We start from the raw sequence: 19778 nt of genomic DNA, 5'->3' as shown, positions 1-19778 counted from the left end.
AGGAAGCTGGATGGGAAGCAGGGCTGCTGAGATTAGAACCAGCGTCCATGTGGGATCTCAGCGTTTGCAAGATGAGGACTTCAGCTGCTGAGCTACCAGGCCGGGCACTATCTTTACTTTGATCTGCTGCTACAAGATGCCCAATCTATAGTTTCAAGTCTCAGGTTCTTCACTCCCTTCACATTAATCAAGAAAAACCAAAGAAACCAAACCAAAACAAAACAAACCACTAAGGTTGCTCCAAACCATGGTGACAAGGGTACACACTAGTGACATGCTCATGTGTATTGGTTCAGCATTGTCTGCATTATATCAGAGTGCAATGCATGTCAGATGGTCACAGTTTATGCTCTCAAGGGAGCATACTTGGATTCTGCTTTTAAAACCTCTGATCCATGATGTGGAGCTGGCAGAGCAGGTTGTAGCTGCCGTCAGCACAGCCATCAACACTGAGGCTTAAGAAACTAAAATTCATGTATATCCCAAGTTGCAAAAGTGAATCTTTTTCCCCAATAAAAAGGTCATTAACTCAAAAAATATTCTAAGATTAAATTTTTCCTGTCTCAGTGGAGGTTTTCCACATTTTTAGATACTATATCCCATCCATTTCCAACCATCCCAATCTTCTCACATCTCCTTGAGAATTCTACACATTCAATTGTCTTTCAATTTTATTCTTTCTTCTCACTCTCTCCCCCTCACCCCCCTTCTTTCTGTCTGTCTGTGGGTTCTTACAATGTAATCAAACCGAAATTTAAAAATTAATTATCATCTTACAGTCTCTGGGCTGTGTCTACTTCCTTGATATTAAAATCAGCTTTTAGAATTAGATGGTGGCTTAACTCTTAAATCAGAGGTCACTTGAGACTATACCTTATATTCAACCATGAAATGAATACAAAGATTAACTGTGACAATATGCAAAATTATAGTGTAAAACTGGTATGTGATAAATTTTGGTCTATATCTTGAATACATGTTTCCATTGCCAAACTATTGTATCTCCAGGATTGTTAAAATCTAGTGCATCTGAATCCTTTCTTGAGGAACAAGGTTTTCTAGTTGGGTTTCAGTGACAATTATCAAAATGACTGCCTCCAAAAACCCTTAACAGTCAAACACAATATTCTACTCTGTTAATGCTACTTCTAAAATACTCTGTAGTGGTTTTCTCTATAGCACTAGTCTGTAGGGAGTGGCCTCTTTCACTCTGTTTTGGTTAATTTAGTCTCAGAATTTTTTAATCTGAGGTGTAATCTTTTCTCAGTTGCTCATAGTCTGCAGGATTCCTGTTTGCTTGCTTTGCTTTTTCCTATGCTTCAGGTAGCAAAAGTTACCGGTAACTCTTCCGTGTTTGTCCTTGGCTGTGAGCGCTCTCCTCTGTGCTTCCTACAGGCCTTGAGCTAACAAATATGTTTCTCTTACTGGTCTTGCCACAGATTTTGAAATGTAACATTCTCAAAATTGCATTAATAAACTTTATTTCTAGCCTTCCCTTTTTCTGACTGTGTGACACTTTGATACTTAAAAAAATGCTTCTGAAGATCCAAGATGCTTGAGTAGAGTAGAGCCACGCTAACTTCAACTGTTCTGGGATATTAAAACAAACAAACAAACAAACAAAAGATGGACCACATTTCCAGGGCCTGACTTTTATGTTCTTGGTGAAGGAATAAAACACTAAGTCTTTGTTGGATCAGAGGAAACATAACACTGCAGCAGGCAGCCAGGCAGCGTAGCTAGCTGCCAGGTGGGGGCCATCATCTCACTACGACAAAGCAGGGAGAAATAGTTGGATGCCTTACTGCTCAGTTTTAGCTGAGAGGGAATTCCACAGTCAGCCACTAACTTTTGTTTCATCCCACAGAGCTGACTGGAGTCTGAGCAATTGCCATGCTTAGAGTAGGGAGGCTGCATTGCTTCCTTCACAGACCCCACTCTGGGGAAAGCACTGTATTTGGCTGCAAAATGTTGGGCATTCTAACAATGTTAGAACCATCAGGATTTTTCTCTTTTTAAAGAGAAAAAGAATGCCACCGTCCTCTTCTGCAGGCAGTGGTGGTATTTGATGGATAACCTTGCAGATCACATGGACTTTGAGTCAAGCCTGCAGCATTAGCAGGGGGTAGGGAGCCCAACTATGCCCCGGAAGTGAATGACATTGTCTTCTTCCAATTGGCCCCCTCCCGCCCCCCCTTCCCAATGGCTCCCAGGTAAAAACAAGGAAATGGCTCCACCTTAACAAGTCAAAAACTGCTGCTTCTTATGTGAGTAAGATTAGGGGATTTTATGCAAGGGATAAATCTGTGGTCCTCATGGCCTTTGAGTTCGGCCTGGAGGGTTGGCAGGGGTAGGGTGTGAGCTGCTACCCACCCGTTTATATCACTGGCACCTGTACTCAAACTCATGGACTGGAATGCTGGCAGGAGCTGGCTGGGAGTGTTTTGGCTCTCCATGTGGATAGAGCAGCCTCTCAGGCTGAGAGTGAAAACTGTGGGACTTGTGATGATTGTGGAAATTCCATGAGTGAACAATAGGTTCGGAATGTAGTTGGACCTTTGGACAATAGCTTTCTGAATGCCTATGGTAGATCATTGCACAAGGGTCTGTGTACACATTGAGGACAGCACAGATCCTTTTGTGTGGCTTTTTAAATATATTCTGCTAGAAGATTTTCTACTTTTACATTTTTTCATAGCTATCTTTCATTCTGGAATTTCATTCTGGGATGACATTTTTTTTCTTTTCATTTCTGGATTACGCCTTTCCATTGTATCCTGGTTTATGCAATTTCTGAAAATAAGTCAGCTGTCAGTCCTCCTCCCTGTCAACAACAGATGAGACCTAGCATTCCATCTGTACCTTTTAATTGAAGAGTTTAGGCCATTTACCTACAAGGGTATTATTAAGCAACAACTTGGTCCTGTTGTGTTTCCATAAATTCTCCTAATGTTTCTTTTGGATTTCCTCATTTCAAAGATATCAATTTCAGGGGAAGCATACTATGGCCAAACTACCCATTCAAGCATTCACAAGAACTACACAGGATCCCATGCAATGACTTAGTGGCTAAATCCTCACCTTGCAAGTACCAGGATCCCATATGGGAACTGATTGGTGATTAAGCTACTCCACTTCCCTCCCAGCTCCTTGCTTGTGGCTGGGAAAGCAATAGAGAATGGCCCAAAGCTTTGGGGGCCTGCATTCGTGTAGGAGGCGGGGAAGAAGGTTCTGACTCCTGGCTTTGTATCAACTCATTTCTTTTTGTTGTGGTCAGCTGGGGAATGAAATAATGTATGGAGGATCTTTCTCTCTGTCTTTGCTTCTCTGTGCAAGTCTGCATTTCCAATAAAACTGAGTGAGTCTTTTAAAAAATAGTTAATATCACCCTAGTCTCTTGCACCACACCCTAGCCAAGACCTAAGGTTGTTGGTGAAACCTAGCACATCCTTGAATGAGGATATACATAGACAGAAAGTGAAAGGTAGAAAAATTGAGTAGGAAGAGCCATTCTAATAAAAAAAAAAGTAGATTTTAAGACAAAGACAGCTTGGTCCCAGCATGGCAACCTAGTGGCTAAAGTCCTCACCTTGTACACAGCAGGATTCCATATGGGCACTGGTTCTAATCCCAGTGACCCCACTTCCCATCCAGCTCCTTGCTTGTGTACTGGGAAAGCAGTTGAGGATGGCCCAAAACCTTGGAACCCTGCACCCATGTGGGATACGCAGAAGAGGCTCTGGGCTCCTAGCTTCAGATTGGCTCAGCTCTGGCCATTGCTGCTGCTTTGGAGGTGAATCAGTGGATGGAGAATCTTTCTCTCTGTCTCTCCTCTCCGTATATCTGACTTTCCAAAGAAAAATAAATAAATCTTTAAAAAAAGACTAAAACAGTTAAGAGACAAATAATGGCATCACGTAAGGCATAAGAGATCAATTAAACAGGAAGATATGACTATAGTAAGTGCATTGCACCCAGTGCCACAGCATCTGGCTAATCAAAACAAATATTAATATATGTAAAAGAAAGTATAAAATACAAAACAATAATAATGAAGGGGATGTATAGTAGCTGTGTAATGGAAACTGTCATATATAGTAACATGTTATTTAACTTGATGGCATTGTAAATTTCTATTTTTCTTTCTATTGTTGATTTTGCAATATGACTTTTCATTTGAGGGGATGTAAAATAGCTGTGAAATGGAGACTAACATATCCAGATGTGAGGATACAATGCAGTATACATTCCTACTTCCAGACAAAGATGGACTTACAATGAAACTGTTTACTGTATCTTGACAATATGATGCTGGACTCTCTGCCATTGTCCATGAATGCAACGATGGACATATGACTGTGTATGTAGAACTATACTTTAGTAATGATATAGAGGAACTAGGTGGGGGGGGAAGTTGGGGCTGGAATAAGGGAAATACGAGGAGCCTATGGAACTGTATCATAAAATAATAATAATAATAAAAAGAAAAAATAATGAAGGACTTCAATACCATATCTTTAAAATGGACACATAAAACAAATAACAACAACACCAAAAATCAACACAGACACAACAGGGCTAATCTATGCTTTGGGCCAAATTGATCTAATTTATACCTACAGAATACTTATCCCACAAATACAAAATTTACATGCCTTTCTTTAATTCACAATTTTTTTAGGATAGATCATATGCATAGTGATTAAGAAACTCTTGACAGGTTAAAACTGAAATCATACATCTTTTCTGACCACAGTGGACAAAAACTGGAGATTAAAAACTCAAGAAACTAAATAAAACATTCAAATACACATTCCAACATTATATGAGCTCTGATTTCTAAAAATTATATTGCATTCTCAAATTCTATCTTACTATAATTTCCTGTATTCCATGATTTTGATTAAATACAGTGCTAATTCAGGAATCCTCTGAAACTCTTTCCATGAAGCCTGCATCACCTTAATTCCAAAACCAGGAAAATAGGTAGGAAAGATAACTATGGAGCAATATCCCTTATGAATATAGATGCAAAAAATTATTGAACAAAATGCCTGCTAATTGAATAAAACAACATATAATAACAGCCAAGTACTGAAACAAAAAATAGACATTCAAATCTATGGAACAAGATAGAACTTCCAGAACTTAATCCATATTTCTATAGCCAACTAATTTTTGGCAGTCAACCTGGAATCAATCCAGGAGAAAGAACAATATCTTCAACAATTGGTGCTTAGAAAATTCTATTTATACATGCAGAAACTTGAAACAAGACCCCCTACCTTACACTTTATACAAAAATCAACCCAAAGTGAATCAAAGATCTAAATCTGTTACCTGATACCATAACATTATTAGAGAAAAACAATGGGAAACCTTCTGTGACACAGCAGAGGTAAAAACCTTTTGTTAAAGATCCCAGAAACACAGGCAATTAAAGCAAAAATTTAAAAATGCGATTGATCAAGTTCAGAAGCTTCTGCAATTGCAAAGGAGGCAGTGAGGAGGAAATAAACAGGACAGGAGAAAAATGTGCAGATTATAAAACTGATAGAGTATTAATAATCCATAATCTATAAAAAGCTAAAAATCAACAACAGCAAGAAACTTAGTTAATAAATGACAAATGATATGAATGGGGTATTTTCAAAGGAAGAAATACAGATACATGAAAAAAAATGTTCAGGATCACTAAGCATTATGTGAATGCAAATAAAAACCACAATTAGATTTCAGCTCATCTAATAGGAAAGATATGATTTGCAAAACACACAAAAATATATATTTGTTTTTAGCAAGGATGTTGGGAAAAGGATATCCTTACCTACTATTGGCTGAAATGTACACTATCGCAATGATTATAAATTATAGTATGGAGATGTTTCAGCAATTGAAAAATAGCTCTACAATATAATCCAGCCATCTAAAACCTGGGAGCTTATCCAAAGCAAATGAAATCAGCACACGAATAGTTATCTGTACCGCATGTTAACTGTAGCTCAATTCACAATAATTAAGATATAGTATCATCCCATATGTCCATTATCCAATGACTAAATAAAGAAAATGTGGTTTATATGCGCTATGAAACACTATTCAGGTGTATAAAGAATAAGATCCTGTGTTTTGCAACTAGACAGCATCATGTTGAGCAAAACAAACCAGTCTCATAAAGACAATTACCATATGTTTTCCCTGATTTGTGGTAGCCAATACACAGGGCATTAAAATATAACGTATATGAGTGAAATTGACATTTTGAAATTTGATTATTGCTTATACAACTGCCTGTACTTTTGAGAAACATTTGCTTCTTCTTCTTTCCCTTTGTTCAGTTCTTTACTTAGTGGAGAATTAAACCAAAAAGCTTATATTGTAATATTAAAGGGAAAAATAAGGATGGAGAGAAGAGGGCAGAAGCCTGGCTGTGAGGGAGGGGACGGTCAGAAGCAGCACTACACTTCTACAACTGTATGTAGGAAGTACACAGAACTGTTCATCTTATATAAACAAAGAGTTTTTAAAATGCTTCGTGTTTCTTGTCTGTCATTGAAGTATATCCTCTTTCCTCCTTCCATCCATCTTTCCCCTCTTCCCTTCCTTCCTTTCTCCTTTCCTTTTCTCTCTCATTTTTTCTATGTATATGTATTTATGTTGCTAGGTATATATAAATACGCAGACATACATAAAGGAAATGACATTGTCACAAAATAAAACTTATATTTCAATGTTCTGTGAGCTCTGATATTTTAAGTTTGTATTGCATTCTCAAATTCTATTGTATTCTAGTCTATTCCAGAATTTCAATTAAGTACAATGCTAATCATAATCAATTAAATTCAATAATGGGTCATAACCCAAAGGTTAAACATTAGGTATTTTCTTTATCTATAATTATTTGCAGTGATGGTAACTTAATTAGTGATATAACTTAATTCACAAAATTCGTGATTAATTATTTATAGATTAGCATCATCATCACCATTATCAACCAAAATAATAACTCCTGAAGCTGTTTCTGGATACAAAACATACATTAGTAGTTACATTTAAATATGTATGAATCCAGTGCTTTAAGGATTCATAACAGCTCATATAAAATAAGGAAACCATACTGAGACAGAACAATGGTAATCTGTCCATTTCTTTTTCTTATTACTCCGCACCTAAGTGTATCTTACTTCTTAATATGAAAAAAATCATTTTTACAGGTTAAAAGCAATAGCTTCTCAGTTTTAATGAATGTCAGATGAAGGCAACAGAAGAGTTAAAATCGAGATAGAAGTTTTCCTCTCACTTTTTTTAACCAGACAAGCTGAGTGAAGAACAAACGCAGCAGCAATGCAGGATCTAGTCTGTTTGAACATCAAACTGCACTGCTATGGAGGATGGGATGGAGGACGAAAAATGAGGGAGTGTTTCTCTTTTCTACATTTATTTGGTATTGATGGTCCTGCAGTAAACCTGAAATTTGGGTAGTGGAAAAATGCTGAATAGCAACAGTATCCAATATCTGAGTAAGAACCATCATTTCTTTGTGAATACTGAATCTGAATACTGAATACTGAATACCTAATACTGAATCATCACATTGACTTAGATTTAGAACTGTTTAGGACTTCAATCACTGCATTGGTCAGAGTTAACTATATGTCAGCATTTACTGCCATTTGAATTATATTAACATGTACTGCAATTTGAATTAAACACATAATAATCTCCTGTAAACTATCCAAATGATACTGCTGATGAAAAAAATCTTGCTTAGCACTCTATGGATATGTCATTTTTTAAATGTAGTCTTCAACCATGGGATGAATTTAATAGTTCAGTGATATACTACCCAATAACTGGCTGGAATTCAATATTCACCACTTTTTAGTGTTAATAGGAAAATAGCAATTAAAATAATTTTCTTTTTAAATAAATGTGAGATTATTTCAGGTGTGGATTTCCAAAGCATGTATTTTCATAACTAGACATTCACTTTGGATACTTTCCTATCTCTCAGGAGTGGCGGCCGTCATTATTTGGACCATCAGGCAATTGTGTGAAACTCAAGGAGAGGAAAAGTAAGAGGTAGAGAGAAGGAGATAAGAAAGGTTTGGGCACATTGTATTATAGCTCCCTCTGTGGTTGCAATAACTTTAGGAACTTGTAAGATTCATGATCTTTTCATAGGGAATATAATTCCTTTCATGGTTCAGGGGGAAAAATGTCTTTAAACATCAACAGTAACACTAAAGCCAAAATTACAATTACAGAGCCCCAAATGCAAATGTAGTCTTGCCGTGTCGAGGGCAGTACAGTCGCCTTGTCTGTGAGTGCCCGTTCTTCGAGGGCTTGGCCCACGCTATATTTATGTTCGTCTTCCCAGACGCCAGCATCTTTGTGAGGCTGAAGAAGCTGGCAAGTACTAGTAGTGTTAACATGTTTTTTTTCCCCTTATAATCACAAATCTTAATTTTTATAGATTGATTTCATTTAGTCTACGTTGGCTTTTAAGAATATATCTAATTTTGTTATTTGGCTTTTGAGGTTAAGAGAATTCATTTGGTGTTTTCCTGCCATGTGCATTTGCTAGCATTTTTTCAAAATCTTTTGCAAGTAGATATTTAATGGTAATGTCTCAGGATGACACAAGAAGTCAACAGTCAAGTTAAAAAAAAATACCTTAATGTGAACAAACACAGTGCAGCAATGAGTTGATACCTAGAAGCTAAGCAAAACAAAACAAAACATGATAAATAGCACAACAATTTGTGCACTTAAAATTACATTTTTGTCATAAGTGTTAACAGCATGGTTTGGATCACTGCTTCTCAATAAGGAAGTAAAGGGGAAAATATGTTATTTTGGGTCTTTCTTGGAGTGAATTTTAAATATCATTAAAAGAAGCCTACATTTTTAATGTTAATCAAAGAAGAAAAGGCTTGCTATGGATTTAAAAATAAATAAAAGTGGATTTCAGCAAAATCCTTTAGAGCGGAAAAGTTTTAAATTACATCTATACTGTACAGGAAAATGATGTGCTCCAGAAATGCAATGCCAAGTTACATCTGAAGTTAGATTTCATCATAATTCTTAATAGTCAAACATTGAGGTGATGTATGAAACTTCTTAGAGTTGGCACAGCGATTATTACTGGTGTCCTGGGTGGTTAAGGAAGTTGCTCAAAGTCACACGGTGATTAGATGTCAGAAATACCATCAGATACAGATAATCCAAATCAATGATCTGTATATTACAGCTGCAGACACTAGTGCAATGTGAGCAAGAGGTGTGCAAGTATTTCCTAGTAACTTATTCAAGAGATGGTAAGCCTTTGAGAAGTTCCTAGTAGACTGGTATCAAGCCTTCCCTTCCAGAGTACACTAGAAATGTTCATCTGAGAATGCAGTTGAAATCAGACATCCAATATCTTACCATAGATCTCACGCAACAGTCTGAATTTTAAAAAGATTCCCATGGAGTTTTGTGCATGTTAAAGTATAGAAAGCAATGAAGAGTTAGAAATGGAAAAATCTGGGTGTCTGAATTCATTCGCAGTCCTGTGGCACACAGGACTTAACTTTTAGGACACCAGCTTCTCTCTCTATGAAATGGGGGTCACAATATCCAGTTTAGAGATTACTGCAGTCATATGAATGCAAATTCATATTAGTGTGCTTAAGAAATGCACACTGAATTCATACGTAAATTCATGAATGTTATATAAGACAGTTCAGGCACTTAAGAGAATTTGGTGAACTCTGTTTCCCAAGTATATTACACAAAGAAATACCTATGTTAGAATCAATTTAAATTAAACTTGCTGGTATATCTACAATTTTATGCCCTAGAGATTTTCTACAGAATTATTCTCAGCAGAGCAATTATAGGTGAGGCTGCCCTATAATAAGATATCTTTGCTACTTCATTAAATAAACCCCCTTGCAAGAGCTCCAAAATGGACCTGTCTTATACCAAATTCCATTATACTGAAAATAATCTTATAAGAAGGCCCTGGTGTGGGTTCAATCGTCCTGGATACCTAACGTTTACCATAAGGGGAATGTGTTCTAGAACACTGATTCCCAAAATCTGGTTCTCAGACCAATGTCTTTACTGATACAACGGGAAAGCAAAAACAAAGTCCACATAAATTTTTTTTAATAAAATTAAAATAAAATCTACTTATAAAGTCTCTTCCTAAGAGTGTATTTTTTCTATTTTCCTGCTACTTTTTTGTTTATGAAGAATGGAGAATTCTGGTTGGTAAGGAATAAACTTCTTTGTCTTTTTTCTTTCAGTGGGGTTATTTAAAGCTTTGGGTTTGGAAGGGTGCACACAGATGTGCTCTAATTCAACAGATGTGAATCTTTCAATTACTAAGTCCTATGACAACGATTGAAACAATAATATGGTGTAGGTTGTATGTCACAAATTAAGAACCTCTGATAATCTGAGTGTTTTCCCAAAGTGACAAGAAACACTTGATGACTGCATCTTCCAATCTTTACCTTGTCCTAGCAGTCTTTTATTAGTTGTTTTTCTCATAAAAGTATAGCTAGAATGTTTATCGATATTCTCTTCCCAGTTTTTTGCTGAAGCCAAAATGCATTGGATGTATTGCCTAACACACAAATACAACTTAACAAAGTTTTTCCTTATAGAATCACTGCTGTATTATGCGTAAATTTAGACAGCTATCTTTTAGGATTATAGGCAATGGCATTTATTACGAATTTACATTGTGGATCCAGCAGCGTTATTAGAGCAGGTTAGTTCACCATTTACAACATTGACATTTCATACTGGAATTCCAGTTGAGTCCTGACTCCTCTGCTTCCAATCCAGCTGCTTGCTCATGGACCTGGGGCTTAGGCAGAAAATAGCCCAATATCCTGGGCTCCACCAGTCTTGTGGGAGATCAGGATTGGGTTCCTGGTGTCTAACTTTAGTTTGGCCAGTGCAGACATTTGGGAAGTTAACCAGTGAAAGGTTCTTTCTGCCCAATCCCCTCCATCACTCTCTACGCCATGTAACTATGACCTTTAAATAACTCTTTAAAAATGAGTCGGTGTTCTTCAGTTAAATGCTTTGGCCTGCTGCTTTGGCTTCTAAACTGCTACAGACATAAGTACCAAAAAAATGACTGACTTAATAAGACTTGAGACTGATTGATAAATTTAACACAGAGCTAAGGAATGATTGCACCTATATAATCAGTTTAACTTCATTTATAAAAAAGAACATTTATAAAAAGTTATTTCAATAATTAAAGCAAATGCCTACTATTTTACAAAACCCTTTAAAAAACCCTAAATTTAATTGTTTTTTGGAATCGAAACTGCTATTTTATGAAGCACTGCATGCCATTTTCTCTTAACCATCATAAAATATTACCCAAAATTTATTTATCTGATTCAGGACTGTGGTTTGGAATCAAAAGGAGTTAATATTTTGTGAAGAGTACAAGGAAATTTGCAGTGAAACCAACCATTTCTAAGGATTTGTTAGATGTATTTGAAAGTATCCTACCAAATAATAACTATCTATAAATCATTAGAGTTTTTGCTCAGTTCTTATTTTTTGAAGTTTTTAAAGTTAGTTTTACAGAGAAAAGGAGAGACAGAGAAAAATCCTCCATCTGCTAGTTTATTCCCTATTTAAATGGTAGCAATGGCAAAGCTGAGCCCATCCAAAGCCAGGAGCCAGGAGCTTCCTTCAGGTCTCCCTTGCAGGTACAAGATCCCAAGGTTTTGGATGATCCTCGACTGCTTTCCCAAGCCATAACAATAGGGAAACTGCATGGATCATCTGGAATAATATACTTCTCGGTCTCCTTTGCAATTAGATCTGGTGATATAATTTGACAAAATAGTGGTATGGTGGGGTAAATTCTGTCCAAATGAGGAAAAATGGAGAATTAGGGGTTACAGTGTGTGGAAAGTGAATCTATGGGACCCAATGTGGCCTCACGCTTTCATCTCACTAGAATGCGGGCACTGACACCAGCAGCTGCCATTTTAGATTTTGCAGTTGAAGTCCCAATTTAAGGATTGTAATATAATTTATTTTCCTGATGATCATATGCTAACAACCCTTGACTAGCTATATTTATAGACACTTTGGTAGTGTGATCATGAGTGTAATGCCTATTTAGCTTAGTGTGGTATCTATCGTATTTCACTCAATATAGAAATCTAAGGGAAAAGGGAGAGCTGCATTAAATAATGCCTGAGAAATTTCAGAGTATGTGAAATTTAGAAGGCAAATAGCGGAGAAGGGTTAATAAGGCTAAAAATCTGTTCTAGTCCCAGTAGCTTTAGTTTATGAAGAGACATTCTAGGTGAGATTTTAAAGTTAACTCCCAAGATAATTAGACAAAAGCTAGGCCAGATGTCTAAGCTAAATTCTGGTCTCAAAATAATTACCTTTGTTAATTACTAGTAATTAGTGTCAGCATCCAAAAGTTTCCTGAAACTCCAGGGAGAGAGAAAGGGAAAGGAAGAAGGTGTGAGGGATGTGGGATAGGGGAACAACATTTTTCTAGTGAAATTATATTCTGGAGTCATCAAATCCGGGGGCAAATTTTGATCTCGGGGCTTTACGGAATCCTGAATATCTTCTAGGTAATTATATGTTTTTCTTCTACCTGGTCTTGATTTGAAGTTTTTCTGGAATTTTATTTATTGTCTTTTTTCTTTCACTGATGAAATGATTTGCTATAGCTAAAACTATGCTAACTCTCTTCACACTAGGAAATAAAATTCAGTTTGAAGTGGCTCTCACAGAAACGCCCAGGGACCTTCACAAAGTGTCTTGTTAGCATTCTTTTCTTACCAATGGCTGAGTGGCTCGTGGTGGCTTGTTGGTAATCTAGATTTGTTGTTGTTGTTTGATACATAGTTTAGAGATTTACATAGTACATTCTACTTCTTTTCTTTGTGGAGATGATCCTTTATGAGAATTGAACTATTTATAGGTGTGCGTATTTCTGTGCTACTGGTCATTTCCTATTTACTTGGAGGCTCCTCTTTTGGAACTTAGTTTCTCTTTAAATATATGGGGGGGCAGCACTCCTTGAGATCATCCATGCATAGCGCCTGATGGAGCTTGCAATTAATAGTGAAAATCCACTTTACTCTTTCAATATTTAGCTCTTCATATGTGATGTCTACCTACTTTTATCTCCCACGGTGGATCAATCACTACTCACACCATCTGTGTTTAAGTGTTCACTACATTGTCTACTTCATTGGACCATTACAGCAATGAACCATGCCTTAACTATTTTTTTTTAAACTAACATCATCAGTGCTCAGCTGGCAAGTACAGAATGCTTTAAAGTGACTTTAAAACTTAGTGAACTATGTAGTCATCAGTGCTTATTTCTATTTACACTTTGTGTTTCTATTGGTTGAAGGAGTCACAAGAGGGGCAGTTTTCCCCGCCATCTGTTTTACGTTTTAGCAGTGGTATTAAAGTTTGTTTTAGTCCATGGGATATTTTTCAGTGCCAAGATATTGACAGTCTTACCCACTTACAAATAGAAAAGGCAGTTGTTCACAAAGACCATTGAAAATAGCTATTTATAAAGACAAGTGAAAAATGAAGCTTGATGATAAAGTAAAATGATATCATTTTGTTTTTAGTAAGTTTTACCTATATGGTCAGCTCATGCTAAAAAGATGATTATGTTTTTTAGATGATTATGTATAGCCATAATATGTGTATATAAAAAGGAGACAATTTATATCTTCATTACCTGTGTATTTCTAGAGTCTATACTCTGAATTTAACTCCCACTATGATCATACTTAATATTTATAGCTTTTATAAATGTATGTCTGCATTTTTTATGTTACTATTAACCTCAGGCTTCCTTAAATAGAGAAAAAATATGAAGCATGCTTTTGGGGCTGTTTCTATGTGTTAAACCCACACACTGTTAATTTTTAAGCATGTCTTATTTGTTTCAGATAAATTTGAAATCGCAAAATCCTAATATTAAAAATTTCTAAACCACAATTCTACTCATTACAGGATGATCAAAGCCATCTAATGCAGGTACAAGTTTCCATTTTATAGCTTCCTGTCACCAATGTATATTTCTTTGAACTCCATACCTCAAGTGCTGTTCTAAACTGTCCCGCTGCCAAGGCATATTTCTTTTGTCTATAGCAAGAGCTGGCATCCTTTAAGGCTACTTGAAGCCATTTGTCAACCTGAGGCAGAAAGCTGAAATTAGGTGCACCCAGAGGGCCTACTATTTCAGCAGTTCGGCATGTTGGCGGAATCCTGGTGGATGTAGAGGGCTCTATAAACTCATAGTTCACGTTCTCTTCATCAATGTAGACCAACTTCATTTCCACATCCATTATGTTCTTTAGGGGGATGTGCGGCAGAGGCATGGTGATTAACTGATTGTCAAGTTCCATTATCTTGGCCTCCTTCTTTCCAGCTGGCTGTTTCTCACTTTCTGCCTTCCGTTTAAGATTCACTTTCTCTATATCACTGCTTTGCTTTTCTTTGGAACTCTTGATTTTTACTCTTTCTGTTGTGATTTCTATGTGTTTATCACCACCATTTTTCTTAATTTCCTGTGAAATTTCCAGAATGCTTGTTGGGTGTGCTAAGCTGGACATTTTCTTGCTTGTGTTTATCTTTGGAACAAGGCCCGAATTATTACTGTTTCCTGAATCCATTGGTTTTACCCAAATCTCCTGTAAGAGTGAGATAAGAAAAAAATTAAAATGGTGCTTTGACATTTCACTAGGGTAAGCCTCCATCACCAGTTACTCATTTCAGGTATTTACCACCTTTAAGCAAAACTCACTTTTTATCATTTACTGCCTACTTCAATAGGACTGTGTCTCACTTTCAAAACTCACTGAGAACTTGTTCCACTACAACTAGATACTGACTTTAGAACAATCTGTGAATGAATGACTTAGCACACACTCAAATACCAGAGGGGGAAATAATCCATATCTCCTTATCAAATTTCCTTATGAATGGAGGAGCACGCATTATAAAATACACCATTAATTTATTCAGAATTTTGCACATCTAAACAAACATTGTTACTTTGTTTTAAAAGCTTTCAGAAGTGTTGCAAACATAATGTTGCCTCGATTTGTTTCTTCTGTTAGTAATGATAATCTCAGGTTTTAACAGCTTGAAGACAACAGTTGTTTAGAAAATATTTCAAAGCAGAAAAATATGACCATCAATCTTACAGCATTGTGGAGCCATATACTCGTCATGAATTCGTTATACTGATATTTTTATAGCAATGATACTCATAACATATGTTATATGAAGTTGAGATATTTTCCTAATGTACTGATGTGAATACTGTTACTTAATGATTTCTCAAACATGTGAAAAATAGATAAATATTGAAAATATTATGACTAATAGTCTTGATTCAAAGGCATTTGAAGATTTTTTCTGCTTCGAGCTTATTTATGTCCTAAGACATTTATAATTACTTAGTGTGGTTGATTCCACTGTGAATGACTCTTTCACTTTTTCATTCTACCCTGGAATGAGCCATACTAAATAATTAGGAATAGAGTAATTAGGAATAAGGTAAATTTTTTAAACAATCAAAGGATAAAGTTGTTGAGTTGCTTATCACACACAACTATTGTTACCTCCTCTTTTTCTAGCCTGGAGTACTTTTTCCATAGCTCACCATTCTTTAGGACAGCTTGGGTTAGACTTACGTGGATGCTTCTAAAAGTTCATGGAAAAATAGAACTAAAGGACAGTGCGCATTTTTCATATGCCTTTTGAGGACGCTGCATGTGTTAGAGCAACCACAACAGGGTGAGAAAAAAGCACGAAAGCAGAGATGAGGATGATGATATGGTAACAGTGAGGTAAAAGCTAACACGTGTATTCTTTTCTTCTAAAGCAAAAGTAGTGCCTGAATCAAGAGCATGACATTAGTAGATTCACAGAGCTTATCACTTTGTTAACGCTAATGTTAATGCAGATGGACTGATTGCAAGGTATCTTCCACATAGTTAATCTAACTCTATTTCAAGTACTGGAAATTAAAGAATATCAGGATATTTGCTGGTCATTGTTGGCAATACTTTTAACATAAATGGCAGCATGATCTAACTCTGTTGCATTTATTTTACATTTCTTGAATACACATAAATATGTGGTCATCTGCACAGTAACTGTTTTTTTCACTCTCATTTCCCTTCTTCCATTTCTCCCATCCTCTACCTTTTTAAAAAAATAATTCTATAAATTTTGGTATACTCTCCAACCTGTGCTTTTCTTTCCCTTCCAGAAGAAAAGTTCTATCGTTTTCAAGAACAGGTTTCTGAAATTTCTGCATCTGTCTGTAAACCTCTATATAAAAAGTATCACTTTGGGATTCAATACAGTTTTATACAAGAAACAAGGATACAGGGTTAAAATGTACATGCCACACAAAGAGAAAAGACATATGTAAATACACATTTAGCATCCAGACATCTGGAAGATCAATTATTCTAAATTTACCCAAGCAAAATTCCAGCTCTCCCTCTTCCAAAATCCTAAATAAATATCTGTATGCCTAAAAGTGTCTGAAATATATTATCTGAAAAAACATGACCCAATTCAGCCATATTTTACAGTGTTAACTACAAATCAGCTCAACTCCATTTCAGATGGAGAAACTGTACTTCATAAATATTGATTCACATATACAGAATGGTGAAGGAAGTATTCAATATTAAAAGTATTCAATGGTAAAAAGTTATAGAAGTTTAGCTGGATAATCTGGTGAGACCTTTCATGATCTAGCCCAGTGTGGGTTTCTAGCCTTGCCTAGGACTCCCATGAATACCCTGGAGTCAATAACCCCATCTTCTTACCCTTTCTTCATTCTACCTGTTAACATCCAACCAAGAGGTATCCATTTCAATCTCTCTGGAACACCAGTGTTTCAACATTTGGATTTTACATTGCTACTCCAAAAGCACAAGTATGTTCTATTTAGCTTGACATTAGTTTAGTGCTTTTCACAAAGTAGGTTTTCAATATGTTGATCAATAAAAATTTTGTGAACCAAAGGCTTTTGTTAAGAGAAATAAATTTGGATATTATGTCAAGTTATAGCCTATAACTGAAAACGTTTTTAATGGGGTTTTTGCTTTGTTTTAAATTTTGTCTTAGATAAAGCACATTTTTTGCTTTGATAGTTCAAGTGAATCATGTAAGAATTGGGGTTAAACCATATCAACCACTTCACTTTATTTAGCTGTTAAGTTGATTAACATGGTATTAGTGTTCCTGAAGCACTAAGCTATGTTTTAATCATTGTTTATAAATAAAAATAGTTTTAGAGAAAACCATTAGACAATCATTATGAGTGTCAAGGAAGAATTTGCCAATAATGTCCTTTAAAAATATTCATTATTTAATTTAGAGATGGTGCGGTAAAATTGATTTCCTTGTTGAGAAATTCCTTAGACTCTATTTCCAGCAGATATTGATAGCAACATTTTAGAGCCATCTCCACAATTTTGTAAAAACATCACAGGTATAAGAAACAGAGATTACTGTTTAATTTTATTGTTTAATCATTCCCAGTGGGTAACCATTTTAATGTATTCAGCAGATTTTCATTACTTTTTTTCTGTGTTTCATCAAGCAATCCTGTGCTGTTCTGGATCCATTGCCTCACAGATCCAATAAGTAGGTTTACAAAGTTATTATTATCAAAAATGATTTATCAGGGTTTAGATGGAAATAGGTTGGTTAAAAATGAGCAAGTCAGAAAAAGAGAATCCTTAAAAGTAAGCTCTCTGAAACATTCAACATCACAGTTGCTATGGTGCTATTCCTTTTTTTAAAAAGCTCTAATTTTAACTTGCTGTTAAATGTAACCAGAGAGACATTATGAGGAAAAACACCTTGCTTGTTAGTCTACCAGGACACCTTGGTATTTTAAAAACACAACACAACACAATCTCCCATTCAGAGATCATTTGCTTAGCACCTATGACAAGTAAGGAATAGTGAGAGGTAATATGAGGTAAACTAAAAATGACCAACACGAGGTCTTGGCAGTCTAGTGCTCATTGGTGAAGGTGTGATGGGAGTGGGGCATACGGAGTAGTGTTGAAAAACAATTTTATACCGAAGAGTTACTCTCTTGCTAGACTCTGAACTAGTGGAGATTGGAAAGGTATCGCAGTTCCTTTTCTGTGTGGATGTGTAGTTTCTTCAAAGTCTGCAACATATAAGGCCTTCAGAGCACACTTGTTATTAGAATAAATAAGAGACGGAGGTAACACCTACACTTACACTACAGTGACCATGACAGACATGCCTCTTCAGGAACAGGAGACTGGAGCAGTTTCAGGATATAAAGGAAGGCATTTTAGAAGAGGCAGAAAGAGAATGTTTATGTGTAAGCAATTTTTCTTCACTTTTATCCAAATACCTTTATGGAGGTATCATCAGCAAAGAGGGGAATTTAGCTCATGCTGCTTTTTAAAAAACACAAAGTTAAACAAGCCATATTTTACCACTATGCATAATGATAACTAAGAACTACTTTCAGCTAAAGATGTTTATCACTGTGTTCACTCACTTATCTCTCACAGTACATTTTGAGTATATTTTTAAGATTTATTTATGCATTTGAAAGGCAGAATGAGAGCAAGAGAGAGATGGAGAGAGAGAGAGAGAGAGAGAGAGAGAGAGAGAGAGATCTTTCATTTCCCCAAATAAGTGCCACAGCTGAGTTGGGTTTAGCAGAAGCCAGGATCCTAAAATTTTAAATGGGTCTCCCATGGGTGTGCAGAACCCAAGTACTTGGGCCATCTTCTACTGCTTCCCCAAGTGCATTAGCTGGGACTTGGAGCAACCAAGACTCAAACCTGCACTCTTGTGTGTTGCTGCTGCCTTAGACACCAGCGCAATCCCCTATGCCACAATACCAGTCCTTACAAAACTTTAGTAGCCCTTTTGAATGAAGCACAAGAGATTAAACAGTTGGAAGGAAACCACTGTGAGAATTTACGAGCTGTAAAACTTGAATCCACAATATTTAACATCAAAGTCCAAATCTCTTGGTCCATAGGATAATAAATCCCTCTGGATTGCACTCCTAGTTAATTATGATTTATATTTTCCTTATTTTAAACAAATTTATTTAAGATTTAATAACCAGTTATTTAATTTTACACTGACTTACTGAGCAGTAATTTATTCCCCTTGATTTATGGTTAACTTGAGAATATGAACCAACTATGTTGAGGGAGGCATTAGATTTTAAGTGTTTGGGAAAATCTTTAGTTACAAATGTAATTATGGCCCTGTGATATCTGAGCTGTTATTAAATTCAGAAAACAGTGATGTGGACATAAAACTTCCACATGAATGGATTCCAGGGTTGTCAAAGTTAGAATTGTCAAACCACTTTCTGATCATTAAGTCAATAAATGGGAATAGTGCCATTAAAACAACCACACTACTTTTCACACTGTGAATATTTGGCATGCTGTGTCAGAGAGAATGTTGGAAAGGACACTTTTCTCATTATGTAGTAGAAAGAGCACTCAGGTTGAATGCAAGAAGGCTCTGAATCTTGTATGTATTATTTATTAGTTGATGTTCCAGTGTATCCAATCTTTCTAAACTTTATTGTCTTTGCATGGAGATTGAGAATGAGTGATCCACATGAGTCCTACGAGTTGGAAAAGGGGTCTTGCAACCCCATAGCCACACTGGCAGCATTACTCTGCTCACCCAAAGGCTCAATCCTGTGG

General features: G+C 36.1%; 1 protein-coding gene across 3 annotated transcripts in view; it reads right to left on the bottom strand.

The window, feature by feature from the left end:
* SPATA16 (spermatogenesis associated 16) overlaps positions 1–19778 on the bottom strand; it is a 242481-nt gene that overhangs the window by 205360 nt on the left and 17343 nt on the right. For 2 of the 3 annotated variants that reach the window (XM_012928723.3, XM_058661084.1), the window contains exon 2: positions 14118–14714. In XM_012928723.3, coding sequence (XP_012784177.2) covers positions 14118–14696 — 579 coding nt within the window. In that variant the 5' untranslated portion in view covers positions 14697–14714. Of the gene's footprint in view, positions 1–14117; positions 14715–18299; positions 18430–19778 lie in introns of those variants that run through there. The other variant, XM_058661085.1, reaches the window with a different exon arrangement.

The sequence above is a fragment of the Ochotona princeps genome, chromosome 3 (assembly GCF_030435755.1).
Source record: "Ochotona princeps isolate mOchPri1 chromosome 3, mOchPri1.hap1, whole genome shotgun sequence".
In the NCBI taxonomy this organism is placed as follows: Eukaryota; Metazoa; Chordata; class Mammalia; order Lagomorpha; family Ochotonidae; genus Ochotona; species Ochotona princeps.
The sequence above is the reverse complement of the archived record's forward strand: the minus strand, read 5'-3'. Positions and strand labels throughout refer to the sequence as shown.